General features: G+C 39.7%; 1 protein-coding gene across 3 annotated transcripts in view; it reads right to left on the reverse strand.

The window, feature by feature from the left end:
- Positions 1-18,929, reverse strand: part of ap3b1a (adaptor related protein complex 3 subunit beta 1a) — an 83,714-nt gene that overhangs the window by 47,577 nt on the left and 17,208 nt on the right. For all 3 annotated transcript variants that reach the window (XM_049603938.1, XM_049603937.1, XM_049603939.1), the window contains exons 6-16: positions 18,576-18,642; positions 10,631-10,813; positions 7,856-8,011; positions 6,369-6,466; positions 6,201-6,255; positions 6,041-6,112; positions 5,156-5,218; positions 4,900-5,032; positions 4,697-4,806; positions 4,377-4,553; positions 1,795-1,981 (exon numbers count right to left, since the gene is read on the reverse strand). In XM_049603938.1, coding sequence (XP_049459895.1) covers positions 1,795-1,981; positions 4,377-4,553; positions 4,697-4,806; positions 4,900-5,032; positions 5,156-5,218; positions 6,041-6,112; positions 6,201-6,255; positions 6,369-6,466; positions 7,856-8,011; positions 10,631-10,813; positions 18,576-18,642 — 1,301 coding nt within the window. The remainder of the gene's footprint in view (positions 1-1,794; positions 1,982-4,376; positions 4,554-4,696; positions 4,807-4,899; positions 5,033-5,155; positions 5,219-6,040; positions 6,113-6,200; positions 6,256-6,368; positions 6,467-7,855; positions 8,012-10,630; positions 10,814-18,575; positions 18,643-18,929) is intronic.

Consider the following 18,929-nt stretch of genomic DNA (forward strand, 5'->3'; position numbering starts at 1 on the left):
ATGTTTAAGGCTGTGCTCATTTGAACTCCTTTATATACTCTTAGAGGTGTGGACTCAAGCCACATGACTTGAACTTGACATGACTTGAGTCACAAATGCAATGACTTAACATGACAAAATCAAAGAGAGACTTGCAATTTGACTTGGACTTTGACACCAATAACTCGTGACTTCACTTGGACTTGACCCTTCTGACTTGAAAATACTTGATACTGTCCTCCGAGCAACAGTGTGCCATGAATCCCTTCATTCTCTGAATCAACTAACATTAACACAATTCATTTCTAGCAAGTCAACACCTTATTTCCCAATAGCACTTTGTTTGGACCGGCAAGTTGCAGAAGAAGAACTTCTTTCCAGCACCAAAGTTACTCAGTGGTCAACAAAAAAAGTAACTGCGGTATGCACAAGGTGTTTTGGTTGAAATTCACAGATGGAAATGCAAAAACCTTCAACAAACTACAAATCTGAAAAAGTCATGATTTTTGTAAATTTAATACATTTTTACTATGTTGTTAAAATGGCATTAAATTCAGTGGAAACACATTGTTTGAGTTGCATATGTTTAGGACTCAAAACTCAAAGCTTAGACTTAGGACTTGACTCGGAGGTCAAGTGCAAAGACTTGAGACTTACTTGTGGCTGGCAAAACAATGACTTGGTCCCACCTCTGCTGTTGGGTAGTTTAATCTACAGCAATGCATCATATTCTCTAAGATCATCATATGTTTGCAGTGTGGCTGTCCTGTGAGAACCACATATCTCTAAAAAGTCAACTTTTCATGATGTCAGAAAAACAGCCCTGTTTTCAGCTTTGTGACGATGCATTTTCCAGCTGATCCAAGATAAGAGTTTATTTAGCTTAAGAAGGAGGAGAACTTCCTCAACACATAAAACACTTCGTCATTTAGTTTATTTCAAACAGAAGGGTGTGAAAACTAACTGAAGCTGTCAAATGAAGTGGAGTGTAAAAAGTTCATTTGCTTCTTTGATGTTGCACAGTAGAGGTATAAAGTTGAATAAAGTGGAAATACTGAAATAAAGTACGAAAAACTCAATTTTGTACTTAATTACAGTACTTGAGTAAATGTACTTAGTTACATTCCACAACTACTATATACATAGAGAGAGCTTTAATATAAAAACTTGGCACCCTCAAGCTTTAATATCATCTCTCACACATTCACTCTTCTCTCTCCCAGTGGTCAACACAGGAAGGTAATCAGTGTCTGTGCCTTGGGAGGTGCGCTCTAAAAACTCTGCTTTGCAAACCAAAAAGAGAAAAAAAAAGAAAGACTTGAGTCGTGAATATTAAGATTGGCAGGGGTGGTTAACACTTTCCATAAACATCCAGTAGGGTGCAAACTGCCTCTGAATTTTAATGTTGCAGGAGGCAGTTTCTGTCCCTTTTGTCAAGGAGAGGGAGAGAGAGAGAGAGAGAGAAGAGACAGCTAAATGAGAGAGATTTTTTTTCCCTCTGAGTGTCTGAAAAAGGTTAGCATTAGCTCAATAATTTACCTATCTCATTAGTCCAAGGTAAAGGGGTCTGACCTAACTGCCCTTCAGAGAGACAGACACACCAGAATAATAAAACTACTGCCTGAATCAACTTTGCATACTACTGGAAATGGAGCCACTAGATGTGAAATAGAGATCCAGTTAATATAAAATCAGTGATTGGCTTTAGATAAATTACAGAATAAGAGAGAAATGGTATTTAATCTTACATATTCAGCCCAGTTAGAGGATTTAATATGTTCCCAAAGAGGTTGATATCACAAATGTATGAATTACCTTTGAAAGCAGACTCAAGCACTGGGGCTGGTTTGGGGGCCAGGAGGATGCGTCGAGCATACTTGTTGAGGGCGCCACTCTTCTCACTGGGCACTATGAGCTGTCTTATGAAGCGTGTTCGGTCCCGGATATCGTAGTTCTGGTCATATTTGCCCAGGTTCAGAATGTACTGAGTCAGCAGCTTGGTCTGGGAAAAGTAAAACAACATGTAAGACAGCCAAAAAGGATAAGAGTAAGTATTTGTGAGTTACGATTGGTGGTTTATGGTTTGTTGAAATTATTACAGCTCTCATGTCAGCATGCAAGTTTACACCAAGTCAGTGCCCCAAGTCACTGTTTGCATGATCTTTAGAGCCTGTGCCCACACAGTGTTTTTTTTTTTTTCCAGTGCCAGCACCTATTTTTCAATCATTCCCAATGAGGAGAGAGCGCATGTGGCCAGCATCGTTTTTCAGAGCTCTTCCATTGTTTTGTGCGTCTGCTTCAGACATTTCGAGTTCAGAATCTCTGAATTCTTTTAAAAGGCATTGCTCTTGTCACTGTTGCTCCTTCAGCTAGTGTATATCCCAAGTTTTATGAAACTATCACAAGAAAGACAGAAAAGTCCATTTGTGTGAGCAGATCAGTGGGATACTCAATGTTGTGGGTGAGTGTTTTGCTTTCACTGTATGCAGTTTAAGCTTGTTGTTTACCGTGCAGTCAACCATTTCCATGCCCAGTGCGTTATTAAAATTGTGATGGGAGCACTTTTTTTATGAAGAGCTGGGAAGAAGCACTCCCCTGTGCCCTGCCACCACTTTTCTGCCAATGAAAAACGCTATGTGGACACAGGTCCTTACATGACAGCTATTGTTCCAAAAAAAAAGAAAAAGAAAAGAAAGAAAGAAAAAAAAACAAAAAACAAGATATCCCTTCCATACCTTGATTTATGTTGACTGTATGGTGGGATAAAGTTGAACATCGGTGATTACTAGCTGCTCGAGAAATATTTGTACTTTTTCTATTTTTTTATTATTTTTTTTTGTTTTTATTTGTATATTTTTTCTAAATATTGGCAAGAAAAACAATTATATTTCCAAAAACACTGAACTATTACTTGCCATTCCCATAAATCAATAAAGCTGGAATATAGCCCTGTTTACAACATGGACAACCATTTGAGCAAGGATTGTCATAACTCCCTCCATGTCCTCTTCATTCCCATGTTTTGGTTCTTATTTCTCCTGAATAAGTGAAAAACTCCTCATCTGGCCCAAAACAGCAAGACAGAGCACTTGCGCTGACATATTATTTAAGCAGGCATAAAAACAAAAATTACTGCTGCCGTGAAGGCAGCATTATAACCCAAATCATTTTCTGCATTGTCTTTGTCTCCCCCATCTTTCCTTCTCTTTCCTCCCCGACACATTACGAGGAGCAAGAGGTGTAATGATGTGCTCGTTTGAGGAGGCAGCGTCTGGGCTCATAAACCCGGCTCAGGGGCCAAAATCACCCCCATCTCGCTGAATGGGCCTGTAGACACCAAGCTGCGCACAGTGATGCTCCATTACGTTAAAGCTGTCTCATTCACAGCTTTATATTTAAACTGAGCATTTAGCTCTGAGTTGCAGAAATGTTCAGTTACTACAAGACAATGCTACGTCTTGTGAAATAAAATACTTAAAAGGACAATTTACGGAACCACATTATCTCTTTCTCACAAGGGGAGATGTGTTTCCTTATTGACTGCCATTTTTATAAAATTATATGGTGGACATCCATGATAAGAAGACCAAAGAGGAGATTTATGGATGTAGTGAAAGAGGACATGAAGTCAGCTGGTGTGAGAGAAGAGGATGCAGAGGATAGGGTTAGATGGAGGCAGATGATTAGCTGTGGCAACCTCTAAAGGGAACAGCCGAAAGAGGAAGAAGAATAAGAAGAAGATGTCCATGATAAATGTGGCCAAAGTTTCAGTATAATGAGGTAAACATATGAAAAGAAATCCCTGTGTGCAAAAGGCCGGGTTCAGACAAATATTCCCAAACGATGTTCAGGAGTTCAGCCTACTTGACATGGCCCTTCATACTTTTCTGTACAGTTAATTTCTGCTTCCTCGCTATGTTACCTTTTGATTCATTTTCAAAATGACACAAGGAAATGGGTGGAGCAGTGTAAAAGGGGGTCACCTCAGTTTTTCAGCAGCAGCACCGGAGTGGAGTGTTTTCCTCACATTAACTGTGTCAGGCTTAAGTTAAATTCAAACATTAAAAACAGAATGCCTGTGGGGTTCAGGTCAGGCTCAGTTACTACTTTCTCAGACTTGGGTCGGGTTTGGACAGAAATAAATGGAGTGTCTTTAACAGAAGGTGAATACAGGTGTTCCAGCACAGAGTATGAGAAAATGAAAGTGGTTTTTGATCATTAAAACATGTAAATATGTTCTAGTAGAGACCCAAAATATAAATATAAATATAAATATGAACATGAAAATGAGCATAATGGGTCTCCATTAAAACATTTCAATTTCAGGAATCGGTGGCGTTAATTTAGCATCATATTTGCTCCATGTTCAGGTCAAAACATGGTTTTTAATGTTGTACCTGCTTAGAGTTGGTCAAGTAGAGTTTGGCTGCCAGGTTGACAGTCTGCAGCTTGACAATGTCCTCCTCTGCTGTGAAAGTCTTTGCCATCTTACGGAGTACGTCAGGTGCAATTTTTGGCACCCTCTCACAGTACTCTCCCATCAGCCACAGGATGCTGGCTCGGGCCATGGGGACCTGCAGGTTTGTGTGACAAATCAAAGAGAAAGAGCAGCAGTTGCTGAGAGTTCTTTACAACACTTATTTGTTCCTGCCTAAACTTTCAGGTTGAACAAACACAATAGGATCAACAGTAGGAACAATACAACGATGAATCGTACAGTGATGTTGTCGAAGAGCTTGGCCATGTGTTTGATGATCTCACTGTGCTGCGTGGGCTGAGTCTGAAGCAACTTCTTGATCACCACCACACTCTCAGCCACCACAGTCTCTGTAAAGATAAAACACACCGGCCAATCTTGGCACCTTAATATACTGATGAGGGTAAACAGTCAGATATCTGCAATCACTGATGGCATTTTACCGTCTCTGTTGGAAAGTAGCAGCACCAGACCGTTGAGACAAGTATCAGTCACCTCGGAGATGTTGGTGGCACACCTGCCGATGGCTTGTATGGTGGCTGCTGCAAACGCCTTGTCCTGGCTCTTCACATAGGTCTGAAAAAGAGACAAGACAAAGACAGTGAAGAGAAGAAACTGTTTGAAAGTCAATAGGGAAGTGTAATACCAAGAAATACTGATGTCAGTAACTGGAGGATCATTAAGAAACAAAACACAAACCTGAAATTCCCTCAGGATGGTGGAGATGTTGGCTTCATTGGCCAGGTTGGTCAGGATCTCCAACTACAAAAATCACAGTGCAGAGGCTGGTTACAGTATGAGCTCAAGACTAAGATAGGAGAAAAGACAAAACTTTATTCATCAAGAAAGGAAGTGATGTGCAGAAGTTGCAGTACAAACTCAAAATATACACATGTCAAAAGTCAACAGTTAATGGTGAGGCTTCTAAAAATGATAAGGTGCAGTCAAAACAGAATAAGTGGGGTTGACAAGGAGGGCGGAGCCACCTCAGCACCCAATATCTCTGCTGTCCATCTTTTTGCATGAGGTAGCTGAACTAAAGATTCTGAGCTTGTGAAACTGTGATCAAAAATTATTTTAAAGCTTTTGGTTGTGCAGTATATTGCGTTTTGTAAGCTTGTGACAAATCTGCGGGAGAAATTCAAGTTAGTGAAAGTGAAGAAAACATTTGTAGGTATAGAAAAGAACAGAAAATATGTGGCTAAAATTACTCATTTTCAAAGCAGGAAACTATGCGTCAAAGTCAATACACACAGTTCCCACACTTGTGATTTTGCTTTTACAGTGAAAAACAGGAGCATAATTTGTACTTTTAAGTCAAATGGGTGTGTAACTTCAGTGTCACGTAGTGGGAGAACTTTGGGGTGCTGACTATCATGCAGTTTTGTACTTTTAATCTGAACTCAAATGATCATCTTTTTGTGCAGACTCCCTGTTCATATAATTGGTGCATTTCTCAACAATCTTTCCTACACATCATCAAACCTGAATTTCTCCTGTAGACGGTTTTCACAGGTTTCTAAAAAGATAATAAACCACAGAGAGTGAAATTGTTTCTGAACAAAAACTTAAATTGGTAGTTACCTTCAGTGTTTTGATGTGTGTGGCATCTGTAGACCTCACATAGAAACTCTTCATGAAGGGCTCAAACATGCCCTGTTTGGAGATAATTTATGTTAATACAGCAGATTGTGCCAGTGCATCAAGACACAGTTATTGTTCTGCTGCTCAGAAGCAGACTTACCTTCCTCTGAATGGACATCGTGGCTATATTCTGAAGCACAATGTACTGCACCTCTCTGTGCAGCAGAAGAGAAAGACAGCGACATATTCAGACATGAACAACATGGATGCAGAGATACAGTGAACTCTGAGAAGGCACACATGGATCTGCAGCTTTCTTTTGCATTACCTGTGGCTTCTTAGTAGCCGAACCAGTGACTTGGTGACAATGTTGACTTCATGCTTGGGGGCCAAATGCCAATAGAGTTGAGCAACAGCCATCACAACCTAAAACACACCAAACACAGTTGGATATTGATTAAATTATCTGTTTAGTTTAATCCCTCTTGAAACGTTTTACAGTCAGGCTTCTAGGCAGAGGCGGAAGAAATATACCACACTGAAAAGACTCCAGTATAATAAGTCCTGCAATCAAAAACCTTAGCTGAGTTAAATAATGTAAGTGTTATTAGCACAATGTTTCACTCATTTTATGTTTCGCTCCTTTATATACTGTTGAGTAGTTTCATCTACAGCAACGCATCATATTCTACAAAAACATCATGTTGTTTGCATGGCTGTCTTACAAGTATCTCTAAAAAAAAAAATGAACTTTTTATGGTGTCTGAATAACAGGCCTGTTTTCACCTTTGTGACTAAAGCTGTCAGACAAATGAAGTAGAATAAAAAGTACAATCTTTCCCCCTGTGATGTAGTGGAGTAGATGTATGAAAATGGAAATACTGAAGGGAAGTATATGTACCTCAAATTTGTACTTCAGTAAAGTACTTGAGTAAATGTACTTAGTCAAACACCACCACTGCTTCTGGGTAATGTCTCTGCTTTTCAGTCATTGTTTGTTTTAATTTTCAAAAAATTTCCATAACATGTTCCCAGGTTTTTACTCTCGAACTTTGTTACCTTGATTTCATTGTTTTGTAACACTCAGAAAAGCACTTTATAACTTTTAAGTGCTGTACTATTATTATTATTATTACACTACCATCAGTATATTACCACCTGCCTACCCAAGCTAAAATAAGATTCCCTCACATGCATCTCTTAGGGCTCCACAAAGGCACTCATGACACGACTCTACAAAGGCAATTTTTCAGCGCGGCTTTAAATAGCAGGCGGACGTGTGTCCATCGTTGCAGGCAGAATGAAAGGGTTCAGGCGTCTATGAAGATGGAGGATGTCACTGTGTCGTCGCGTGTAAAAGACACAGCATGTCACATTTTAATCAACACTTTCATTTGGGAGCATTTTTCCTCCCGCTGCTACACAGCGACAGAGACCTTGAGACTCCTGGGTGATGGAGATCTGCACTCACTATGTTTTTTATCTTTCTTTTTTTTTTTTTTTTTTTTTTTTTTTAAACTTGGAGGGTGCACTATGGCAGGTATGTGTGTGTATTTGTATGAGGAAAGGTATCTTGAAATGTATTAATGCTGGAAAGTGAATTTGAAAGTGCATGTACGTCCATGAAGCAGCACTAGCGTAGCTTTTATCTCTAAGACAGCGGTGAGATATGAGCAAAGGCCGCACTCAGAAACCTTGATCAATGTTTATATCTCTCGACAGGTTAAAAAGCTGCGCACACACACTTAAACCCCCTACTCCTAATGGCTAGAACATGGCTGTATATGTCTGTGTTTAAGTGTCCAGCTAACTCACAGCAGTGTTCCTGCTCTGCAGCAGAGGTTTGGTGTTCCTGAGCAGCAGTCTATGATCTGGATCCATGATGTAAGGCTTGGCCTGTGTCTGGTCTTTTTTCTCCTCAGAGTCAGAGTCATAGAACGCCTTCTCATTGTTCTCATCAAACATGGCACCCTGAAACACAAACAACACAATACAACACTCTAAACAAGAGGTTTTTAGTGGATTATTGTGAACTAAAATGACCCAAACTTCAATTTTATTGTCCAACCAAATTATAGTAACGTCTTTTCAATGCCTCAAGAATCAATTACTCTCTGAATTTCTCTCATACAGTATAGAGCCTTTTACAGTGTTTATAGAGCCACATGTACCCAGAAACAAATTTTATAAGGACATCCAGTATTGTGATATGTGTAAAAATAATTCAAAAACACAAAGACTGTTAATTAGGGTTGGGCAATATGACAGTATATACCATGCCACAGCAGACATGTGGCCACCACAAGAGATTTATCAACCATTTCTACAACGGGAGCTATTCGGGGCGACTATGTAGCAAATCAGGGATGGATTCTCACATGATCTTGTGATTCTCATGTTGTCTTGCAAATTCAGCTGCCTCCCAAGGTAACGTAATTTAAGCAGACATGGAGTGCGAGAGTGATATTGTAAATACAGAGACATGTAACAATTTTAAAGCTTTCATTCTGGAATAATTTTATTTTTACTGATTTGAGTCTTTGTTTTTAACTCGTATTAAACTTGTATTAAATGAGGCAGTTGTTTTTTTGTTTGTATGGAAGTTCCAAATAAAAGAAGAAAATATTGTGTGGTAATGAAACACTTACTGTACAGTGACACATAGCGTCTCCATGACATAAAATGACATTTTCCATAATAGAAGATTCTGACCACATCACCCACCCCCACTGTAAATCTAAATAACTCCTATAATACAATCCAGATACTGAATACAAAGACTTATTGGCTTTCTCATTTCACATTTCATTATCCATCTGCATAATTATATTTATAAAGAATAAGGCTGGTGGAATTTAATCTCTTTTGTATTGTCAACAAACCACATGGAAAGACCAAAATAAACCATTTCTAAATACTTTTTGAGCCTGGTTGTCCAAGCCCATTGGTTCCTGCTACAGATATTAACTTGAAAAATGGCTCAGAAATATAGTTTCATTTTTCAAAAAGGCTCAGTAATTTCCTTGAACAGCTGGGAACTGTACTTTTCAGCAAACGTTACTCAAACAGGGGTAAATATTGTATTCTTTGGGTACTATTTTTAGCAGAGGATTAATCCACTATCCATTTGGATATCTAGCGGGTATTTGTGGCAGCAGGAGTCGAAATGAACTACAGTGTGTGTGTGTCTTTGTTAATGAAGGAGAGTGTCACCCACTACAACAGTGTGGCTCATTGATGTGTTTCTAACCTTGCAATTTGATTTGATTACAATTCAGAGGGCTATGATGTGATAATAAAATGATTACAGATGCATTGTGATGCACAAAAAAAGAAGTCAAAATGCCTCCATTCCCTAGCCTTTAGTCCAGGGGCTGCCAGTCGGATCGTATTCATCTGTGGTTGCTCGCACTAATGCACTGTGGGATATTAATGCCAGCGTAGTGACCTAAAATCACTAAAATATCTCACATAGGCAAATGTTTTAGCATATTAAAAACACATACACAGTATGTACTGTGTGCCAAACCCTTCACTGGTGTCCATATTACACTGAAATACACTACCTATGAAACATAAATGCCAATTAACGTAAATGGTCTACAGCCTTTTTTTTTTTTTTTTTTTTTTACAAGTTAACTGCATTATTAATGAATAAATTAATCTAAAGGTACCTTTCAGTCTCCTGCCTGTATGAGATTAACAAAATGAGGGAGAGGCGGCATGCTCCGCTTCGTTGTTATTAACTAAATGTCTCCAGCAGCGAGAGCAGCCACTCTGCTGCACTGTTACCTCCGGGGAAAGCCAAGACGCTGAGCAGGCTGGGCACAGGGTTTTTTGAGGTGAAACAGACTGAGCAGAGAGTTGTTTTCTTCACCACAGAGTTGTTTTAAGTTGTTTAGTGCTGCAGCGTGTGTTGGTCAGTCTATCTCGTTTGTTAACGTTACTGCTGATCACTGCTCTGCTCCATTAACGTTCGTCTTTGGGTGATGGCGTGGATTAGAAAGTATTCACAATATAGTTCACATTTGCCTTACAAAGGTAATTACTTAGACATTAAATTAAAACAAGCTTACAACTGCTGCCTTTTCTGAAGATAAATGACAAGATAGGCTAACTCTAGTGTGTAGACTGTCCGGATGCTGCACTGCCCTCACCGTTGAGTTCTGATTCTTTCCTTCATTCATCAATATCACATCATTAACTAACATTTAGATAACATTTTGATAATCAATTATTGACATTTGTGAATCAATGCAGAATCGTCCACATCCGCATCCAAGAATATATTTTTTCCCCCACCCCTACTTGTTAGTAGGATCAGTTTATTGTTGATTTTGTTTTGTTTTTTAATGGGATCTGTTAAATAATGAAGTATCGCCAGACTTGTCCTTAAAGATCAGACAGCTGCACTCATAAACAGGATTCAGACAGACAGTGCATATTTGATGTGTTAAAATAATGTGTCTTATAATTCTGGCAACTGAGAAGTTCACATGACCAGTAATTGCTACCTTGTCTGGGCACCTAGGCAATTGCGAATTGCCGCTTCATGGACTGGATCCTCATTGGTTTTAATGAGTGCCTCACCTCCTTCCAAGGACTGGTGAACTGTGTCCTGGCATAGCGCGTCAGCATGGAGATGATGACCACCTGGCCCCACTCCTCCACATCCACCAACAGGTTGCACAGCTTTCTGTAGTTCTTATGGATAAGGTCAATGCGATCTGGACACACCTCCTCAAAAGCCATCACCACACTGCCAGCCACCAACTACAGAAAACAATGAAGGGAAGCAGAAGAACAGAGAGAAACCGATGAGGGAACTGCTGCTGTTCTTTATGCATTTCTCTCCAGAATTAACATTCGAATGAATTGAAGTTGTGAAGATGAGTAGCAGATTTGTTAAGACAAATTTAAAATATAATTTTGTCTCTAAAAAAAAGGCATAATATATAGACTCTTGAGAAATAATAGACTGGTAAACAGATATGACCCTGGTCAAAAAAAGTACCATCAATGCACTTAAGAACACACACACAATTTACCACTTTGATTGCAATACACACATTTCAACCTCTAAGTAGTTAGTAGATAATTAAAAAAGGGCGTCTGCGCTTAAAGTTTTAACTCACTTATTTCACACAACCCTGTGAAAGAGATCCATCAATGACAGTGTTTCTCATATTTTTATGTAAATTACATTTTTCCTCAGGTACAAAACTCATTTCATGTTCAATTGACAAAGAAAGGACAAGGAGGAATCAGCAGCTGAGAGAGCCAATAATCAAATATGTTTTATTGGTAGGAGGAAAAAACCCATTTGGCTGTCGCCTGCCCCCCCACCACCCAACTGCCTGCTGGCTCGCTGACTGACTGAGACTGAATGAGTGACACTGTGGTGTATTAATATGCAAACAGCATTATCATGGGCAGGCGAGGGTGAAGAAGAAGAGAAAGGGAGCAGAATCTGGTCTTCCCAATTAAAGCCTCCTGGCCCCTGGTGGCCCTGTGGGAACCCACAGCATTTACCCATCAGCATTGTCATGAGCCTGCATTGATTGTGTGTCCATGTATGTGTGTGTGTGTGTATGAAATGTGTGTTTGTGCACGGCTGCTGTCTGTGGGTTCTCTGAGAATTCTGGACCTTATATCTGAGCAATGGTTAGCTTTTCTGACATTCACACACTAATACTGATGAATGGATCACTGGAGGATCAAACAACTGCATTTTATGGTATCACACTGATGAATGAAGTTAGATTTATTGAGTGACCCACAGAAATTCTAGTTACAGTTGAGCACTTGCAGGTAGAGCCAACCAGAGTAATTACATGATAAAGCTAGCTTAATACCAACAGTCTTGCATGAAAATGCATGTTATCATACATGACAGAGTTTCAGAGAGGTGTCACTTTGGAGACTGCAGTTTGTGGTGCTGTTAAATATTGTTGCATCCTACTGAAAGGTGTTTCTAATATTGTGTCCAACCCATTTATATCAATGAGGGCAAGCTAAGTAACAGAAAAACGTCTCTGTATATCAAAACAGTTCAACAGCAGCACCAACAGCATCCTCCAAACATTACAACCTTCATGTAGGGAGGATTTCTTATTGTATTAGACTGCATTAGTTTTAGCTGGGCATACCTAATAAACTGGCAACTAAGTGTTTACTGACAGTCAAGACATCTTAACAACCATTAAAGGTCTAGTGAAGGATTTGGTGGCATCTAGTGACAAGGTTGCAAATTGCAACCAGCAGAAACTTCTGTGTGACAAGAGTTCAGCATTTGGGTTGCCATCTTAGGCTTTTGGAGTTAGAAGTGACCACTGCCGTCACTTGAAGCAGCTCCACCCTTAAATATGCATACCTTTAAGCCTTAATAAAATGTGAACAGGTGAGTTTTAAAAAATATTCATCCCCTGTACAGTTGTCATCAATGTTGAAATTAGTTGTAGAGACCAAAACTATTTTTGTACCAGGCTGTCAACATGTTTATTTCTGCTGAAAAAATGGGCACTTAAATATGGCAGTCTATGGAAACTGACTGGTTTCTGGAGTCAGCCTCATGTGGCCATCCAAAGCACTGCAGATTTTGTCACTTCCACACTGGCTCCATTTTTAAGCCTTGGAGGCTGCCGCTTGTGGCCGATGTGAAAATTCCCTTTGGCCCTATCTAGAGCCAGTGTGTGGTTTGCTGTTCTTGGCTACTGTATAAACAACATGGTGAACTTCGTCAGAGAGGACCCACTCCATATGTAGCTATAAATGGCTCATTCTCAGGAACTAAAAACACAATGACACGAAATACAATTTTCAGGTGAATATTTATATTCCATTCCTGCCAGTATATCCCCCCAAATCATACACACTGGACTTTTAAAATTAAAGTAAAAGTAAACATATATATGTGAAAGTATCACTAGAAGTAGGGCTGGGCAATATATCAATATTATATCAATGTCATAATATGAGATTAGATATAGTCCGAGATTTTGGTTATCGTAATATTGTCAGTGTTGTCTGGAATTGAAGGCTGCATTACAGTAGAGTGATGTAATTTGCTTAACTTACCAGACTGCTACCTACTTAGTCACTATTTCCACATTACTAAGGATAATTCACCAAAAAACTCATAGTTTGTGAAAGCACTAAAAGTTAACCAGCCCTACAACACTGTCACAGTATTGAAAATGATGGAAAACATGTTATTTGATTTTTTTCCCATATCGCCCAGCTCTATGGAAATTTGCAATTATGTACCCTGGCCTATTTCTACATACATCAGTAGCATTTCTGTATTGACATATATGTCACACACTACACTACTCTGAATCTGTATCTAATGAGTCTTATTTGATTTATCTACAGCAGGATAAATCATGTTTTAGGGTAAATAAAACAGTTTTTGTAAATATGTGGACTTTTTTGAGATAAACCAGATAAAGTACAAACATTTGCTATTTGATCTATGTGCTATTCAGTGAAGTTTTCTTCCATATATATTCAAATTACTAAGTTGACCTCGTTTGAGTTAGAGAAGCTGTGCACAATATTGTTTTAAATTGCTTTGAGTAAAGATGTTTATATAAATTAAAATTTAGCCAAATTATACACACACAAAAGGCCACTCTCAACTCTTTAGACCTTTTTCACAGCAGACATTATGAGCTCAACGATGGCTGTGTTCCAGTTCAGTTTGAAAGTTTCAGGGACCTGGTGTTGAACATACTATCTAGTCATATCGCTGTGAAAAAGAGGTTTCTGACCCAACCCAACAAAAAAGTTGAATATAAATTAATCTGGATAATCCACAAAACACAATAAGGGATGCACAGATTTATCAGCCAACTTTTCGTATCGGCCAATATTCGCCTTGTTGACCACCAGCAAATAAGATGATATTCACTGATGGCAGTGGCCCATGTCATTCTGTTGTGTCACGTCAATTTTGTGCAGGCTAAAATACAGGGCTTGAGACTACTGGGGTCCCGTCATCCTGAACATGAATTTCGAATCCTCACGTAGCAAAAGAATGGCCTAACTTTGCCTCTGATGGGCTTACCCTTGCGTTCTTACCCTAACCCTGACCAATTTCACTCTTCTTTCCTGAACCTAACCACTCAAACCAATGAAGGCAACAAGTGCTAGCCAATAATAGGAGTAGTAAGGTGGGTTGTTCCTTGACAATCATAGGATTTGCAAATCTGTATCCCGGACACAATGAAAAACATGTTTGGCACGAGCAGAGATCTTCCCAAGGGTGCATTTGGGACAAAAGGATGCAGTAAACTCACCATTAACACTTCAGAGGACACACCCTATTTTTTCCCTGATAATGCTACATTGTGAACAAATCTGTGTTGACGTCGGCAGGAGGAAAGCTAGTTAACATTAGCTCTTAGCAGCTGGTGGCCAGAACTAACAGCTAACATAGGTTGCATTGAGTTATATTATGATGTGTTCAGTCTCTATTCACTGAAAATGAGTATTTGGTAAAGGTAAGCTGTGTTCAAATGTAATCTTGTAAAATGTAGTTTTTGGTCAAGGAGAAATTTGATGATGTTTTTACAGCAATATAAAACAGGTATAAGAGATGCAGGTTTTATATATTATTTACAGTAAGAAGCTTTCATAGCACTTATTTTTTATGTTTTTTCATGTGAAAGAAGGTTATATTAAAGGTTGTTTAATAATTCTGTATGTACTGTATAACAGAGTTTCACAATTGGTGTATCACTAACATGTTATAATCTGTTGTAATAGGGACTAAGTGTTTACAGTGACTGATGTTCAGTTAAAACAAAATTATGGCTTGCACATATCTATGCTAAAGTAGCTTCGCAGCACTTTGAAACACAGCTGGTCTTTTCAGTTAATATTTCTTCCAAAATAGTCTACTGTAGATAAACATACTCAAAGCAGTCAATTAGAATGTATGTGCTTTAAGCTTGTATTGGTGTGTATTTTGACTCCCCTGGCATTCTCCCAAGGCCTCTCCTGTCTCTAAGGCTATTACAGGCAGCACTGTTCGTGAGCATGTGGATTCTGCCGCAAGGCTTTGTGCATTCTCCACCAACTTCCCCCATTAGACATAGCTCCAAGGTAAACTACATGCACCATCAACAAAACTGACACCCCAATCTATGGAGTTCATACACCTCCTCCCCCTCCTCGACCATATTATCTACCCTGCGTGACAAGCTGGTAATGGAAAAATCACACTAAGCAAATGGTTCTTCTAATAACAATAAATTTCCTATAAAATTATGAAGGGCCCAAACCGTTTCCTTGCATCTATTTTGCTATGAATTCTAATTAGGGTGCCAGAGAGGCAGAGAGTGCTGGGTCATCACGCCACAGACAACGTGCGCCTTTTTGATTGATGGCCCGATGTGGGGTCGGCCTATCCTCCCTTCTCTCGCTCTTCTCCTGCTCTTTTCCTCCTCCCTCCTTTTTCTCTTAAATTAATGGGCATCTCACCTAGCACCTGATCATAGTACCCCCCTCCGCCCCCTGCTCCTCCTTTCTGTTCTCATTTCAATTTTGCAGAGGGTGCAGAGGGGTGGGGTGGTGGGAGGGATCGATCATTTATCTTGTAATGGCTGGATAATAGATCCATCACGGTAAAACAGCTGCACAAACTCCTATGTTGTCTCTGTCATCGGGCCTTCCCATTTTCTCTTTAAACCATCCTGCCTATAAGCAGGGCCCCCGTGTGTCACAGCCATTTAGCCAAACAGGCACATCTGTAAAGGTAAATGTCAAGAGGCCTGGACAATGTTACAAACTGGAACAATAACCAAATGTTTCCTTCTTCCACAGGCAGCATACTGACATCAGCTAAATAGCATTTACCTAAATTAATTAACTTATTTGCAGTTAAACTGATTCATTAAGGTCTGATATAGTACAACTGTGTCATAAACCTAAACATGTCAAAGGTAAAGTAAGGACACGACAGCTTTTTTTTTTTTTTTTTTTTCACATTTTGACACAGCAGGACAAGCACAGGTGTAATTAATAACATTAGGACTAGGACACTTGATGGAACTGAGGCATTATTAACGCAGACTGAAAGCTCTGTATTGCTAGTAGTGAGCATCAGTCATTAACTATATACAAAAAACAGGCGTAGCTACCATGACATCGCCCATTGGTTTGTGGACTTCCATTTCGAAGCCTCGAGTTTGGTATTGTGGCTGTCAACATCTTGGATTTTTGGAGCCAGAAGTGACCGTATTTGGATGAGAAGGTGGAGCTGTGGAGGAGCGAGGGGTGGATCTGACTCAGCAGACAGCCTGTCATTCAAAGCAGCTAAGCCCGTCATTATGCGTAACTCTTAGCCTTAATAAAATATAAATGTGTGAGCTAAATAAAAATTCACCCCCTGTACAGTTGTCATGAATGTTGAAATTAGCTACAGAGACCAAAAGTGTTTTTGTACCAGGCTGTAAACATGTTTATTTCTGCTGTTAAGTTGGGGATTTTAACATGGCAGGCTATGGGCATTGACTCACTTCTGGAGCCAGCCTCAAGTGGCCATTCAAGGAACTGCCATTTTTGGCACTTCTGGACTGGCTTCATTTCTTAGCCTCGGAGGTTGCCACTAGGTCAATGGGTACGATCTCCCAGTAAAATCAAGGCTCGATTTACAGCACAAAGGAAGTGCATCAATCTTTGTGCAACCATAACAGGAAGAGAGAAGCTGTTTTGTTTTCCCTGGTAGCTATCGCTAACTATCTCCGGTTACCAAAGAATATCAGTGTCAAGTTCTTTGCAGTTACTGTCCCCAGTAATGCTACAAGGTATACCAACACTAGAAAGATATTGCAATACCCTGCCGTTAAAAATTGTACAATAATCGTACAACAATTGTACTTTGGGAACAACAGTGTTTTAATGTGCTGATTTACTGAGGAAAAAACACAACTACATGTATGAAAAAGAAACTAACAAGAAAACACTTAACAGCACATAAAATGCAATTTTATTGGGCAGGAAAATAATACACATAAATGGTATTAACTGTAAGTCTAACACTTCCAGGATTGTTGGCCTGCACTCTACAGTAGTGCACTAACGTAGACTAAACACAAATGACTCAATACTCCTCCTTGGTTCTTCCACTGAGGAAATTTTCTAGTTTTCGATTTAGTGAAGTTTTAGGTTTTTGTCATGATATCATTTCAGTATTGGTATCGAGATATTCAGGCAGGTAAAAGCATCAGTATCGTGACAACAGTAGCGGTAATCCTGCCCTCTGTCGGTATTTTCTTATTTTCTTCATAATTTGCTGTGTTCGGAATGTTCCTGGGCACAGCGCACAGGTGAGGTTGAGACTTGAGAAGGTAGCGACCAGGTGCCAGACTGAAAGCAGAAGGCATCCATGAGGAAGCTACAAAAGTCTCAGACCCAGTGCTGAAATAACGCAAATATAGAGGGGCGAAATGGCAAGCGGACAAAGCTCATTCCAAAACAAGAGTGAATCTGGAGTTGTTTTCTTGCCTTCACTTTTGCTATGACACGGTTTACAAACAGTAGCTGACAATTACTACACAGTATACCTTTAAAGCTTATCTTACTTATTAGCTATTAATTAAAATGCGTTCCATGTCCTCACTAGCCCTCTAAGGTAGTTGATCTCAGGGAAACACTGCTTAGTGTTACTGCCAGCATAAAGAAATAGAAATAAAATGGCAAGAAGCCTGGCCATCGTTGTGGGACTTCTAAATGCTACATGGTATCGTCCTAGCATCATAAAAATGCATCACTTGATAGCTATTAAGTGTCCACTATGTTTGGGTTTTTTTGCCATTCATCACAGACTGATAGTGCTCTTGTGTCTGTGTGATGATAGTGCCCTCTCTCTCTGTCCCCAGCCTCACAATGTGGGCTCCAACGGGGGAGAAGTCATCTGTCTTCGTTAGCGTCTGGGGCTAAATATGCTATGCATCTGGTACTGGGCTTTCCATCCCCCCCTTGGCCTAAGCTGCTTTGTTTTGTTTGTATAATGATAGGTATACGCTATGAATACATAATTACAACAAACTGTGCATGACTGGCACGTCCAAACACAACATACTCTGCATTCTGAGACCAACGTCTACATATCTGAAATTGGCATTTAAACACCCTTAGTATTCACTGTGACCTCCTCAAATTAATGTGCTGCCTACTGACTCCTAATGGGCTGCCTGCATTGTGTCTGTGACTGGCCTAAACACAGAATTTGAGAATCCAACTCATTTATGGTCCATTGTAGGGAAAAAAAAGAAAAGAAGTTGGCCTTTGAGAAAATTAAGCTGACACTAGCATCAGTGCGAAAATTCCTTCCAAATGGACACTTAACAAGGAGCATCTGAAGATGTGTGGGTTTAAGTGGGTGTTAACAAACCATGGCATTGCCGAATGAGCTGTGGGATGGAGAGCTGAGAGGAGAATCGCTTTGACTGGGGCGCCCTCCAGTGGTCTGCGTTCCCCAGCATGGGAAATTAAACTGAGTAGCACTTACTGCTCAGCCTGTACTTACTGTGCTTTTGTCTTTCAATAGTTTCTCTATCACTTCGATCAGCTGTTCTTTCTGGTCTGGATCCAGGCTGAAGACAATAGAGAGTGAGAGAGACAAATTGTCAGCTAAGGAATGGCAATTATTCACATAACATGAAAACTTGATAGACTTACAAATTTAATTATGTCCCCTCTGTGTGCTCAGAATACGGATGTGCCTGTGTATCACATCAACTGTCTATGAGCAGGTTTTATTTTCTAATCTAAACAAAGACTGACCAGTCTTGTTCAATGACTCTATATAATGAACACTCAGTGCTTTAGTCTGTAGAGAGCAGTAAAGTCAGATTTTGGACACTTGGGCCCCACGTTGCAT

Source organism: Epinephelus fuscoguttatus, linkage group LG18, assembly GCF_011397635.1.
Source record: "Epinephelus fuscoguttatus linkage group LG18, E.fuscoguttatus.final_Chr_v1".
In the NCBI taxonomy this organism is placed as follows: Eukaryota; Metazoa; Chordata; class Actinopteri; order Perciformes; family Serranidae; genus Epinephelus; species Epinephelus fuscoguttatus.